General features: G+C 29.2%; 1 protein-coding gene across 2 annotated transcripts in view; it reads right to left on the bottom strand.

Moving 5' to 3' along the window:
* Positions 1-3,930: 3,930 nt before the first annotated feature.
* Positions 3,931-15,379, bottom strand: part of LOC122523911 — a 28,496-nt gene continuing 17,047 nt past the window's right edge. For both annotated transcript variants that reach the window (XM_043645878.1, XM_043645879.1), the window contains exons 2-4: positions 8,252-8,518; positions 6,279-6,551; positions 3,931-5,535 (exon numbers count right to left, since the gene is read on the bottom strand). In XM_043645878.1, coding sequence (XP_043501813.1) covers positions 5,413-5,535; positions 6,279-6,551; positions 8,252-8,455 — 600 coding nt within the window. In that variant the 5' untranslated portion in view covers positions 8,456-8,518 and the 3' untranslated portion in view covers positions 3,931-5,412. The remainder of the gene's footprint in view (positions 5,536-6,278; positions 6,552-8,251; positions 8,519-15,379) is intronic.

Genomic DNA, 15,379 nt, shown 5'->3' with positions numbered 1-15,379 from the left:
TCACATTATTATACTGAAAAGTGTAACATAATTATTTCCAACATTACTTATATCCAAAAACATTTTTGCTATTTCACATTTCATATCAAAACTTAACAGTATTTCTGCATAAATTTCCTTAATTATCTACAATAGTTGTATAAATTGATTTAAAATTTATTAAAAATGTTTTAAACTAATAAAGAAATAATCACAAAAAGATCTATTTCAAATTTCGGATTAATCCGACTTTCGGTTTCCAAACGTTGGTATTTTTTAAAATAGAAAATTCATAAAAGTTATTTATACAATAAACGTAATTAAAACTTTGTTAAAAGATTGAAAATATTCATACATTTTATCAATGTTTTCTGTGGAAGTAATCAAAGATGTTATAAAGATAAAAACGTAAAACAAGATCTTCATGTATATTTAAGTTTTTCATCAGAGCTTATATATAATATATGTGTATGCATACGGATTCATGCATACTTGTGCGAGCGCATAAGTGCGGACGTTTAAAACAAAATACACGTCAGTTTTTTTATATTCAATTAAAATAGTTCAATAGATTGAGATGTGAAATTTATATTTAATTAATTAAATTAAATTATACCTTTCAAAGATGTACAAATAATTTTCGATCGTAATTAATTTTTCAATTTCAAATAGTAGGTATCTTAAAGATTTAAAAAGCACAGATAAAAAATTGCACATAAGATAAAATGACATTAAAGTAAATGAAAATTGCGCGGAGATATTGAAACTAGTATGAGAGCGATTAAAATGAACTATATCGGTTGTGCCTATTCTTTATTCTTTGTTTGTTTTATCATACACACATTAACACACATACATAAGCTCAAAAGATATTTCTAACGAAATATTGTGCAAGATAAAGTCGTATAAGGTGGTCGTGTTCTTCCCAATAATTACAAATGGGAAAGTTATAATATTGGTTATAGAAAAAATTTGTTTTTTGGCAATAGGGGGTTACGTATGTCATATATATATATATATATTTGTGTATATATATATATGTGACATATATATTTATATCCCTTATTTCCTTCGGCGCGAGGTACAAATAAACGATCTTTTTGTGAAAAGACGAATATAAGTTAATAGGCCAGCATTAGACGCACACTTTCAATTCATTCAGCCCAATACGAAGCTTTACAATTCACAGTCGCAGAATCTGCACAGGGTTTTATATTTTTATATTATTTTATTTGTCATTTTATTTAAAATCTATTTTATTCAGTACTCTTTTTTAATAATTTATTAGAAAATATTTTCAGAGATAATCCAAAAAACATATTCAAGATTAATCGTACATCTAATAAAGAAAAATATATTGAATTTCTAATAATTTCTAGCATATTAGATCATTAATCGAAAATATATACAGAGTCCAACAAAAAAAATGTATCAAAACTTTATACATGGTAATAGCATTGAGAAATGACGTGTACAACAGTGAAAAAAAAACACAATAAATAATAATATGCATTATCTATTATTACAATCACATTACTACTAACGTGTTATCTTATCTGATTGTGAGTAAAAATTTGCAAGCACACCGGCGGCCCTTTAGAGAAGAAATTGAAAATGTGTCCATCTATGTAATCCATCCCAATAGACACTTTGGCCAACATTACTCAGGCAATGTTTGGAAGCTAATGGTCATCACTTTGAGTATCTTTTATAATTGTAGAAGCTTAAGGTAACTTTTATTATTCTCGTGATATTTGAATAAAATTTAATATTAGAATATTTTTTTTACAAATCTGTCTTTTCCTTTAATGTGTATACATATTTTTGGCGGACTCTGTATATATAGGTTGATAAAAAAAAGGTATTATATTTTCCGGGCTTCTAGTACATACTGATTGTAAGATTGTTTAGATAGATTGTAAGATTCATGTTAATTAGACATTTTTTACTCATATCGGTGAGTACTGTAAGCCTTTAGAATATAAAACCCTTTTTTTTTCTACCTGGTGTATGTTATTTTATAGTTTAGTTTTATATATTTTTATGACACATACTTTTATAATAAAATAAATGCATTAATTGTGCAGTATCTATTGATCAACACAACGAACTTGTTTTTTAAAGCTTCGTTTTGGTAAATGCATTCAATGTGTACGGCTCTTTCTGGAATAGGCAGGTACTGTATTATGTTTCATTTGAATTCATCGATCCTCAATCGATTCGTTAGGAATCAGAAAATCGAACTATATATATATGTGCTTCTCTCGACAATTCTCTTTGTTCGCGACTACAATTCGCTATAGTTATATCATTAATTAAATTAATTTTTCCTTAGAAGAGCTAAAGTAAGTATTTTAAGTTCTTTTTGATTTTTAAGAAATGTTACAATCTTACGTTAAATCTACCTAAAAGCAGATTTAAGGGGTTAGGGGTAGTCATTGATCGAAGGATTTTTGTTTTTGTTGAAAATCTTCGATTTTTTTTAAACAGTAAACTATCGATTTTTTCCTTGAAAATTCGGGATAAGCTTTTAGAAGTCGCTATTTTGTTAATTTTCAAAAAGAGAAATACTTCGATTAAGTACTAGATTTACTATTAAACTAAAGACTTGTCTTTGTTTGATTGATTTTTGATAACCCAGTACAAAGTTATGATGGTCATCGTAAAGCACTACCTGTGAGAGGGGGTCCAACAAAAATGGCAATAACTTCGTTCAAAATTAATTTTTGTTTTTTTAAATTTGGTGAAGTCAAGTTGAAGCATTATACAATAACTGTGTATTATTAGCTTTATAAAATAATTTAAATTACTGTCTGAAAAAAATTATTAAAAATATTCATTTTTTTATGCTTCTGACTACAACCAAACCCCTTAATTTACTCGTAGTAAAGACCTTGAACGATCAGATTTAATTATGTGTGAGTTTAAAATTAATATAATTATAATTAATAGAACAAATTATAAAGTGTTAGAGCATAAATATATAACAAACATTTTTTTCCAAAAAATTTAATCTAATGGTCAGAATTTATTTGTTATAGTTGAAACTTTTTTTCTGATCATAACAAATTTACATAATCTTAAACAAATAAATATCCACCTCTATATAAAAATTTTAGAAAGAATAAAAAATTATCAAAAATTTACTTTAATATTTTAATTTAAAGTTAACGTTTTCGCCATATTGGGGAAAGAAATTTAACTGAGCAAATAAAAAATTTCGATATATGTCAGTCGTTATGATAATGGACTAAAAATTAAAAAAATTAGATAAATTTATTTTACGATGAATTTGATATTATAAATAATTGTAATATAAAATGTACGATAAAAATAATTTGCATGATTTTCTCTCATTGAATTCTTTGTTATAATTATCGGCAAATATTTCAGTGTATGATTCCACAATTTCACTCGGAACTATAGAGGGTTTACGAATATCGAATAAAAATTGAATAAACATAAGGTTTATTTAAACGTAAGTGAAAACGAGTTTTTGGAAGTTTAAATGCGATCATTTTTGGTCAAATTCTTCGAGCGCATACTTTAATTTAACAACGTGCTTGTAACGGATTAGTGTAGCTTATGTAACGAATCGTGGAACACAAATCCCACCGAACAAAAACTCGATGATTCAGATCTTTCGTTATTACATTATTAGCCCTTATCGGTCGTCAGCTAATTTCATACAATTCTCATTAGGTTGTAGCTGATTTCGGTTTATATGCATATACATATTTCATTTGTCACTTTTCATATGACAGACGACCGCAACACCAAAGTTCCGTTGTCATGTGAAAGGTAACTAACGTCTGATAATAGCTAGATTACTTTCATGTTTTTCGAGTCGTGATGTTCCATCAGACGTTACATTTTTGGGAAGTCGCTGGATTTCAGTTCTTTTTTTTTGGAGGGGGGAGGGGGTTTTCCTTTCTTTGTTTTTTGTTTTGTTTTCCTAGTTGGTCTTTATCTATTTCCTTGTATTTTTCTCTTGCTCTTTTAATCTCGCAGAAAAAAAACTAGAGAGCGTTATTTTATAATTTGTAACTTTAGTGAAAAAGATACAATTTCTATGTTTTCGAAAAAGTATGTAGGCCCATTTATTTCAAGATTTTTCCACAAAACTATTTCTTCATACGAATTACTAGTAACTCTCGTATAACACAGTCGTTATTATCCTAAAAAATCCTGTGTTATATGAAACAATGTTTTATAAAATTCCATATTTATCAGTGTCCCGCAATCAAACGACGGTATGAAAGAAACGTATTATTTTGCATTTCCACAAAAATCTAGTAAAATATGTTTAATAGTCTACAAACGGAATAAAATTGAAATTCTGAAATTGAAATACATATTTAAACACAATGCGCAAGCTTGAATGAAAAATATCAAATGAAATAGTCCTTGAATTTAAAAATTCTGATCACATCTTGTGTTACATGAACGAATTTCAAAATTTTCCAACCACTTTAGAGAGCGAATCCGTATTGTACGAATGCTTTTTCAATTTTCAAGCGCATTGTAAAAATGCCGTGTAATATGGGGGTTTTACTTGCACTATAAAAACTAGTTGCAGTAATCAGTATTTTGAAGAAAAACAAAATTAATAGACTTGAGAGGCTGTACGAGCTTCCCAGAACGATACAAGCTCATACAATCAAAATGGAAAGCTCATGAACGAATGAATTTTTCTTTAACCCGTGATTAAAATTTATTTAATATTATCTCGGGTTATAGGATTTAAATTACGTCTCCATTAAATATACACATTACACGTTACGGAGTCTTTCGTGTTTATTCTTGAGAATAGTGTATATGAATCAAACCACGAGTACAAAATTGACCAGTATTATTGTTCGTCTATAGATCACCAAACTTGCATTAAAGTTGGTGAATATTCTCGAACGTACATACGTTATCTTTTCTCTTGATTAAGAAAGATAGATAGATAAATAGACAGATAGATAAATGTATAGATAAAGGAAAGAGATAGAGATAGAGAGAGAGAGAGAGAGAGAAAGAGAGAGAGAGAAAGAGGGAGAAAGAAATGAAAAGTTTAAGCAACAAAATTACAGATTGCTTAGGCGTGCAGAAGATAAATCTAAAAGGTTGATATTTTGGTATTTAATATTATTCTACTTTCGAATTAACGAAAGTAGAAGATTCCCCCGTAATCGGATTTTTATTGCATCATCGAGCGCACTTCATAATCTTTCTTTTTTTCTTATTCATCTGAACAATCTTTGTCCGTCTTAACAAGAAATCTCGAGAATTACCAAATTCCTATCATGACCCACATAAGTCAATTACAAGTAACTGCTCGAACTTTCTATCCTTTATTTTATTTTTGTGCGCACAAACACGAATAAATTCGGCTTCGATAAAGCAAAAATGGTTTGTTTTGTTTAAGTTCGCGGAAGTTCGTTCTCTTTACAAGAGAACACAGGCCGTTCCGTGAATCACCCCAGAGATGAACATCGGCGTACCGGCGCCAAGTCCACCGTCGGTCTTCTCTTGTTCATCCTTTTCATATTCGCAGTCGAAATAATGACTCTGAAAAATAAGTTTCTCATTAGATTAATCTAATTTTGGGGATTTTCAACACGTTGACTGACGCACGCATGTCACGTGATTTGCCCGCCACGCCAACATGAATTTTTTATTATGGGATGCATATTTTGTTGAAATTATTTTTACACCAGATAAAGGGAGTTGTATAATTGCGACATATAATACAATTCGTGACAAGAATATAAAATAGATAAGTCGTAGATTCTTTATTGATCAGCAAAAAACGTCGGTTTAGTTTACTCGTTTATAATTATTATTTTTAGCAACAATTCTACTTAACTTCTTCTCCTACAACGACGAGTTAGACTAGTGGTAAGAAATTTAGGCCAAAAACAATAAGCACGAAAAATTGTTAGTCATCTTATTGATTTTGTTATCTTTTACCTGTTTGTGCTATTCGAAATAAACAATCCTCAAAATTCATTATATTTTAAATTTAAACTATAATTAATTAGAAGTATCGTTGATAAACATGGCACGATGTGAACAGTTTTAATATATTTCGATGATATATATTATAATAAAATAGAAATAAAATAAAAAAAAAAAACGATAAAATAAAGGAACAATAAATATAATAAAAAATAAAGTAAAATAAAAAAATAATGAATAAAAAAATTAGTAGTGAATAGTCAAATAATGAATAGAAAATAATTAATATAATACATCAATAATTATAAAATTTACTATATACATATATATATATATATAATAAAATACCATACCTGACAATCAAGACATCTGCAATGATCGCTCATTTTACAAGTAATTCCCCATTGTTTGGCAACCGCTCTATAAAACTCTTTGCTTGATTTGTGAAGAATTTCTTTGGCAGGCTGCCTCCCTCCACCCCCTGGACCGCAACCACTACCACCACCGCCACCTTCACCGCTAATGGCATTTTTATCCCTCTTTAAAGCTTGATGTTTTTCTTTATATTCTTCTACTTCGTCCATTTCTTCTTCTTCCTCATTATCAGCCGATTGCTCCATTCTCGTCTGAAATTTCAAAAAAAAGGCATTTTTATGTCACTAAAATGTTTACAACACACTAGTTTCGCACTTTTCTGTTTTAGAAAATATTCTTCCTAATTTAAATATTATGTACGAAAGTTTTATAAAAATAAATTGTAATCAAGATATTCATGAATTATTATGAAGAGGTTTTGATAAAATTGATGATAGTATTCTCTTCTGTCAGATATAATTTCGTGCAAATTTCTGTCGCATGTAATGTCGTAAGAGAATATTGTATTTTTATTAGATTACGATACGTGTGATATTATATTATTATATATTATGTATACTGTATCCTGTATTATTGCTCGATTACTGGTTATAAACTACTGAAAAATAAATCAATATCGATGTTTGAATGAAATTATTGTAATTACGTGATCTAATGAAGAATTGTCATTTTGTGATGATATATGATATTAATAGGAAATCTAATAAAAATGACTGTAATAGATTTGACTAATTTATGATTCAAAAACGGATTTTTTAATTCTTCGTATTCCATGACTGTGACTATTAAAATTACTTATTATATATTTTGAAAAATTTAATACAAAACCGTATTATAAATTATATACAAATGAATGAAAAAGATATTCAATTACCGATAGGAGATTCACCATTTGTTAGAATGAAACATGACTTTTTTCTTTTACTTCGAAATTCCAGTAGTGACACATAGCTAACATTGCAATGTTATGATGAAATATGTGCGGTCTACCGCACATACAATACCGAACATATACGTTTTGGTGTGACAAGTAAAGCGTAATTAATTAGTTTCATATATTCGAATGATCGAATGAACAAAATAACTGCCCAATTAATAGAATCATTTTTTATATAAAATTGCATTTTATCATTTAAACGCATTAAAAATAAACTCGTATGATTAAAAGAAATAAAGTGAAATTATGAAAATATCTCATCACTAATATTGTACTTTACACCTTCATTTTAAAAATTACTACTTTAAATAATTTTTTATTTTAAGTATTTTGTTTATATTTTTTAATTACGTTAAAGAAATTCGGTTCACTCATTGAAAAAGTAAATCTAAACATTATAAAATGAAGCTGAAAACAGTTATACAATTACAATTTATATTAGATTTACAAATTAACTTTTAACGATAATGATTAACCCTTAATTGAAGATTGATTCTATCAACTAATTTAATAATCGTTTGATTGGTTTAACTTAATTCTTTAAATATCGAAAAATAAATAAATATTATAACATATTAATTTAAGCGTACATAAACATTGCTGTTGTTTCAGCAAGGATTTTATTTTCAGTTTAACGAGTGCCTAGTAGGTAATGTGCAGATAATTTAAATTTAATTTTCAGATTACCTAGAGAATTTGAGAAATGAAACAATTTTCGGCACTTTAAAGGGTCACCCTAGTTAATCTGCAAATTATCTAGATAATCTGTAGAATAACTGATTTTTGCATTTTAGAGGTAACATTAACATATTTAATTCATATAACATGCTGAAAAACGTAGATATTCTGAGTTTTAAATTTTTAGCACTTTTACCTCCGATTGTAGGTACTTCCCAAACATTCGTAAGCAATCTTATCCTATATATACGTAGAAAAAAAATTCAATCGTTTCGATGCTAAGAATGAAACGGAAAAGGTGAATGTAACAAATATTGTGAAAATAAAATGTGAGACCTCTTCGAGAACGTGCTGATAAGAAGGCGGAGGCGAACTCGGCACCGTCGATTCGCTTCTAACGACCAAATTGTTGCCGTTCGTTCCAAGTGTATCCGATGTCAGCAAGTGTGGTGAATTAATCGAGTGCTGCTGGCAGGGATCTTCTGATTCTGTGCTGTTACTGCGGCTACCCTTACTGCCGCCACTTCGCGACTTAGACATCTTTGAGAAACGAAGCTTGAATGGCGCCAGCTTGATCGATTTTCCTTTATCACTTCTTTAGTGCTGCAATATAAACGAAAATTCTCATAGATCTTTTTTTGCCCTTTTTACGATTTTATTTGTGAGAAGTCAAAATAAGTTTGTTTTCTTTTATTAATAAAAATTCATTCTGTTTCAAATTGTGTTAAAATGTAAGATTAAAGTGTACACGCACTCATTGATAAAAAGAAATACATTTTTTTTTATGCTTCTTATTTTTTGTTTTGTTTGGAATGCATGGATAGACAACAATTATGACATTCTGATAGCGTTCCTCTTGTCTTTTTAACGATTGTATTTGTGACGAAATAATACATTTTTTCTAATAAAAGTATGCTTTGTTTAAGATTATGGAAAAATGTTTGATTAAAATCTACATTTATATCGAAAATAGTAAAAGGGAAAAGAAAATATTTTTATATGGCTCTTATTTTTCGTTTTGTTTGAAGAGCATGGTTTGAATACAGTTATTAAATCGGTTTCGGCTTTTGAAACGACTACGAAAACCGATAAAATGTTATAAATGTTATGAGTATAATGAATCTGTGATTTTTTTTAGTTTTTTGGAATCGATATCGTAAGTTCTATATTTAAACAGATCGCAACCGATATAAAGCAGTAAAATCACAGTTGTATATTGAACCAATCTTAAATCAGTTCTAAAACTACAATTGAATTATTTTATGCATACCAATTATACAATTTTTTTTTATTTTCATAACTTTTCCGATCAAAACCGATATACATATACCAATTTAAAATAGTTTTTTTTTTCAATACTATTTCAATACTTGTCAGAAAGATTTTTCGGAAGGCGAATTATATTGCTACGTTTTTCTTCGAATCCAATTGGATAACTACGAACCATCGGGAAAGTCGATATTTAGGACGCAAGCATTCATCCGCTCTGCCAAAGCACACTATGATCTGAACCCAGGAGAACTTCGATCTCCCTAGGGAAACTGATTCTACTTCATCACATTTCCACGTTTCTTCAGAGGTGTAATCGAACAAAAAAATCAGTATTTTATTGGCATCAAACATCGACTAGTCAACTTGTGGTTGTTACTAGAAATAAAAATCTAAAAAGAACAAGTAACTACTATAAATCAAGTACTCCCTACAACCGAGAATATGGTATAAATTTGAAAAAACATTGAATATTAACGGATAAGGTAAACAATTTAGTAATCAAGTAACTTTACTTTATAAAATCTTATTTAAAAAAATATTATTTCGTTAGGGAAGTTTTTAAAATCAGGTGATCCATATTAGATACAGTTACCTAGTTATTGTACATGAAAACAATGTGATAAAATCTTTATTTAGATTTATAAGCAAAAATTAGACTTGGTTCACAATATTTTAATAATAATAAAAATTCTATATAGTATAATATCTATATAATATAATAATATATTTTTTGAAATTTAAAAAATATTTTATAAAATATAAAATAAATATATAATAAAATATTTTATAAATTTTTTTGCAATATTTGACCTTGTATTTTTTAAATACTTTTCCAAGATTGGATCTTAACAGTATCTAATATAATATGCGGTATAATCATTATTATGTATTTATTTATAGTTATTAGTCGATGTTATGCGTTTGTTGGTTTCCATACTAATTAATGTCAAGAATCTGAGCTGACATATGTTACGTTGTACGTAAATGCATTAATTTCTTTTGTTCTATGATCATTATTTTCCTCCTCGAAAGTTATTAATATGTAATCTAAGGACCCACTTAGGATGAGACTGCCATTTTTATTAAGTATTTAACAAACGAGCGGTATCCTATTGCGTTGTTATCGATAATCCATAATTCTCTGTCAATTGCACTCACATAACATTTCTGGAGGCATAAATAATTTTGAAGATCTTTAAAATTGCTGTTACTTAAAATGTATCCACCAAATTATTTTCCAGAATCAATCTGTATACATTACTGTATATATTATATATTTATATATCGTTGGTCTTTAATGCACAGCTCATAAATCTTATTTATAAGCCTCCGGCAATTCGTAGATAATCAACAAAATTCATATTTTTATATTTTCAGATGTTAATGTGTTAAAAAAAAATTTATCTATATCTGATATAAAATAAAAAAAAATATGAATTCACAAGATGTTATTAATTATAATATTTATACCCAACACACGAACCAAATACATATAAAAAATGTTCTTTGCCGAATCAAATCGTAGTGAACGTACTGTAACAGAGACGCTTGCCTAGATTTAGTTAGTTTATTCGAAAATGCAAGTTGCATCTTGTCCGTGTTATAAACGGCACTGCGCATTTACGCTAATGCTCGTTCAAGCGTAGTTTCAGTTAGTACGTTGCTTCCATAACTTTACGGAACACTTGTAACAAGTTTTCGAAACACTAGTGGCAGTTATTTCAAGGAACGCAGGTTAAAAACCTGCTCTAGAATTGTTCTAAAAATTCATGCGAACATGCAACTTCTCTATCGACGGGTTCCGTTATCTTTATTATCCGGATACTATATTAAAAATTGAATGCATTTTAGCTTTTTTAATATTTTCTACTTATATTGTAAATGTATCGTTTGATTTCATAAAATAGTCTTAATTAACTCTTTTTCTTTTCATTTTTACTGTAATAAGTAATTTAATATCTATAGTAACATGAAATTAAGTGTTCCAATAAATCGGAAAAAATGTTTAATCATTGATTAACATTTTAATTATTACCAGTTAGCTGTTGCGATCTCTTGGAAAAGCGTATATCTAAATTGTGTTACCAAAAGCAGACGATGACGGGTATACTCATCGAACACGGAGTATGTGTAGCTTTTATAATAATGAATTAAGTTGCAATCAAATAGCTGTTTTATATTTTTTACAAAATTAGTAATTTTATTATCAATATTTATTTACTTATTTAATGTAAATATATACAATAGTTTGAACATGAAAAAAAAGAACAAAATCAATTACGTAGAAAAGTGATTAGAAATTTAATTCGTTTTTGTTGAATGATAATTGAGTAAAGCAACATACAATACATAATGGCACTTCGCAAGTTGAACTCTAATAAAAATTAATTCTTTTGGAATATTAATTTTCTAACAATGTAAACATCTTTGTGTAGAATTAATTTTTGAAGACGTTTTTGATATATAATTTGAAAAATGTTTCCCGAATTAGAATTGAAATTTTGATTTGAAAGAAACTTTGTTTACACTATATAAAATATTTTAATAATTATTATTTAAATCTTTGTTTTCATTTTATTATATTTCATTTTCGTCTCTAAATATTTAAATTATCTTGAAATTTATGATTTATTTTGGTTTTCATTAAAATTGCAATTTAAAATATGGTAAACTAAAAAATGTAATTTATCATAAAAAAACTAACCACATCTGAGAATATGATACGAAAAGTACAAGCTGCATTGTCAATCGATAACATTATGGGAAATAGAAAATGTGCATAGAGAATTGGTTAGAAGACTTCAAATATGTATTGAAGCAAACAGTCACCATTTTGAGTACCTATTCCCTATGTAATTTTTTAAAATTGCCTAATGATAGTAGTGTTTACATTTAAATACAAGTGTGTGACTTAATGTGTTTTAATTATCTTTAGATGTAAATATCACGAGAATAAATGATCGAAATGATATGGTTATGCAAATTATTTTTATTCATTTTGTCATCCTCTAATAGAATATTGCAAACAAAAAATATACAGTTTCATTTAAAAAAACAAAGTTGACTCTCTCAAATCTTGTAAAAAAATGATTTAAAAACAAAATTCGTTCAATCGTCAAATTTCCATTTGGCAATAGTAAAACTTTTGCCTTTGAATTTTTTTTATACGATTGTAAACAAATGAGATATTCATGTATTCTCTTTATCGTGAATCATCCTAAATATTGGATGGATTAAAGTGAATTCAAATAATAGCATTGCCTTAAAATTGTTGAACTATTTCTTTTATATTGGTAAATTTATTACATACTCAATATTAACTGGAATTTTAGCAAATAACTGAACATTCTTCTCAATTTAAGTTTTTGTAGTGAATTCTTTGTAGTAAATACGTAAATTTTTGAAATCGTTGGTGTATAAACGTACTTATACGTGGTGCTTATACAGATGTATTGAAATACATCTATAGTATGTAGATTGTACATGTTAGTTGATGGATTATTGTGAAATCAAATAATAGCATTGTCTTGTAACTATTTGTTTGTATTGGAATGTGAAAATGTTCAAAACTAACTGAAATGCTATCGAATAACAGAACATACTTTTCAATCAATGTTTTTAAGTGTCCAATAACTATGTCGTTTACCTTATATCATTTTATCTCTAGATGGAAATAAAATGATGATTATTATGGAAATTTATAAGAAAATCAAATATGATTTGATATTATATAATAGGATACAAGAAAATTTTTCGCTTGCGAGTCAGAGTTGATGATCTATATAGGAGAAAGGGTAGGTGGTAGAAGCGTGTCCTGGAAGTGCATCGAGTGAATATACCAACTGCATCTGTCGTTGACCTACTAACCGACTTTGGAGATATTGTTGCTCTCGTCGAGAAGGATCGACTCAGCTACACCTGCGGCCATTGACTTTTGAACCATCGATTTTGGAACCTTAAGCTCGGTCGAAAGTGCTTCCGGCCACATGGAAACCTTCCTAGATTTTCGGAACAGTTTAAAAACCTTCTTTCCTCTCTCTTTTATCCAAAACTCAGTTAAATCGCAGACGAGATTTAACAATAGAAACTTGGAGTTAAATTTAAAGCCTCTTTTATGTGTTTTCCTTAGTTAACATCGAATCAATGGAAGGAAAATAAAACATTGTTAAATAACGAGCTTGGATTGAATTTTTTGTTAATATTAAACCATAGCCTTTCCCCCTCTCTCTTTCTCTTTCTCACATCTTTCAAAGAACAATTGTTCTATTAACTTTATCCAAAATTGGTTAAGGGATAACGCAACTCTTAAGATTTGAAAAAATCTGATGCATTGATGATATTTTGCTTCAAATTTAATCGATATTGTTAAAAATATTGATTTTGTGAATAAATTTTGTATTTTTGTTTAATCTCGTAGAAAATCTCTGTATATAAAATTATCTTTAGCAAAGTGATTTAGGAAGATGGCAGTTTAAAATCCCAGGTGAATACTAAAAAGTCTACAAAACAAGATCATTCTTATGAGTCTCCAAACAATGATTAATGATAGACTTTGTTATAATAATGTAAGTAATATATTCGAATAAATATGGAAACCCAAAACAGTGAGATTTTAACAAGCCTATGTAATTTCATTGAGAATTAAAAAACACCTATTCCTGTTCTGTATAACAGAATGAAATGAAACGACACGATGCATGTTTTTTATAATATTTTCATGTTTGTAAGGAAGATAAAGAGTGAAATAAATAAAAAAAAAAAATTTAATTTCATTGTCATCTGCAAAGATAGGAAAACAGAACGGAATTACATTTTCTTGCTTATTCAGCAAAGATATAAACGATTTTATAGCTTCAATGAGGCGTACAAAGTTAGTAAGAAACGGGGAAGCCATTTGAACAAAGAAAAAGATGGGGAAAGAAGGCAAAAGTAAGTAGAGGACTCGGGATCAAAAGTTGAAAAGAGCTTTACTTCTTGAGAACAACGAAACTTCTTAGCGAAAAAATATTTACTATTTCAGATAAGCTTGGAAAGGAATAATACTGTTTCTTAGTATTAAAAATTGAAATACGTTATATTTAATAAGTAAATTTAGGATCAAAAGAATGAACTTCCAATTAAATCTTACAATTAGATGAAGATAATTAGAGAGCGTGTTTGAATAACGATCGAAGCGATTTGTTCTAACTATATAACATTGATGTTGCAATTAGATCCTCAGATGTGATATCACTTCATAGGGAAACTCCAAGGTTGATTACAAGCGCAATGGGGAGTAATTTGCTTTAAGTACAGAATGTCCCCTCTCTGTAATCAGGCATACTTCACATGGTTCAATCAATTTACAGAAAAAGAGAGAGAGAGAGAGAGAGGGGAGAGGGAGATAGATAGATAAATTTATAGGTAAAGGACCCTTTCTTGTTTACGATTCACAAATATTATTAATCTATAAATATCTGCGAATCGAATAAAATCCCCCAAACTCCCGCCCTCCCAAATGGCTGGTAAAAATAACACAAGTACCAAAGTTGTATTCCGTTATCAAGAAAGAAAAGAACAACTTAGTTTTGCATTGTCCAAACCGTATGTGTAAGAAAGTAGGGAAAGAGTTTGCTACTGGGTGAATCCATGTGTCTGTCTGTAGAGATTGGAAGGATGCAGATCATTGGAATAAGACGATTTGTCGTCCTGTGCGACCCACATTCCGTCGTGTACGGAACGGAATAGGTAGCAAAGTAGGTTGTGCCCGTGGAAAAGATAGCGAGGGCTGGGGGTTTGGGGGATGGTTGAATACTCAACCTAGCCACCCACCTCCTTTGCTCCTCATCCAGCCTCTTTCTCTGTCCTTCCTCCACCAACGACAGGAGTGGACGGTTTCGTGTCAGTGGACCGAGCTAGAAGCAGTGCAACCCATCCTGGGCTCGCACCTCTCGTCCTAGTTTCTCTCACACTTGTCTCCCCCACCCTTACTACTCTTCTCTTCTCTTCCCTCCTCTTCTCTTCTCTTCTCTTTGCCACTGTTCCCTCCCTCCCTTCTCTTCTCTTCTCTTCACGAGGTACGTCCTACCTTGTACTTTCCCAACATTACCAACTCCACCATCGTTTCCGACACCTCTACGACTTTCCAATTGCATCCTTCTTTCTTTCTTCCTTCCTTCCATTTTCTCAAATTTCGTATTTACCTAGTTCCTG

The sequence above is a fragment of the Polistes fuscatus genome, unplaced genomic scaffold, assembly GCF_010416935.1.
Source record: "Polistes fuscatus isolate 324 unplaced genomic scaffold, CU_Pfus_HIC Scaffold7, whole genome shotgun sequence".
NCBI classification, from domain to species: Eukaryota; Metazoa; Arthropoda; class Insecta; order Hymenoptera; family Vespidae; genus Polistes; species Polistes fuscatus.
The sequence above is the reverse complement of the archived record's forward strand: the minus strand, read 5'-3'. Positions and strand labels throughout refer to the sequence as shown.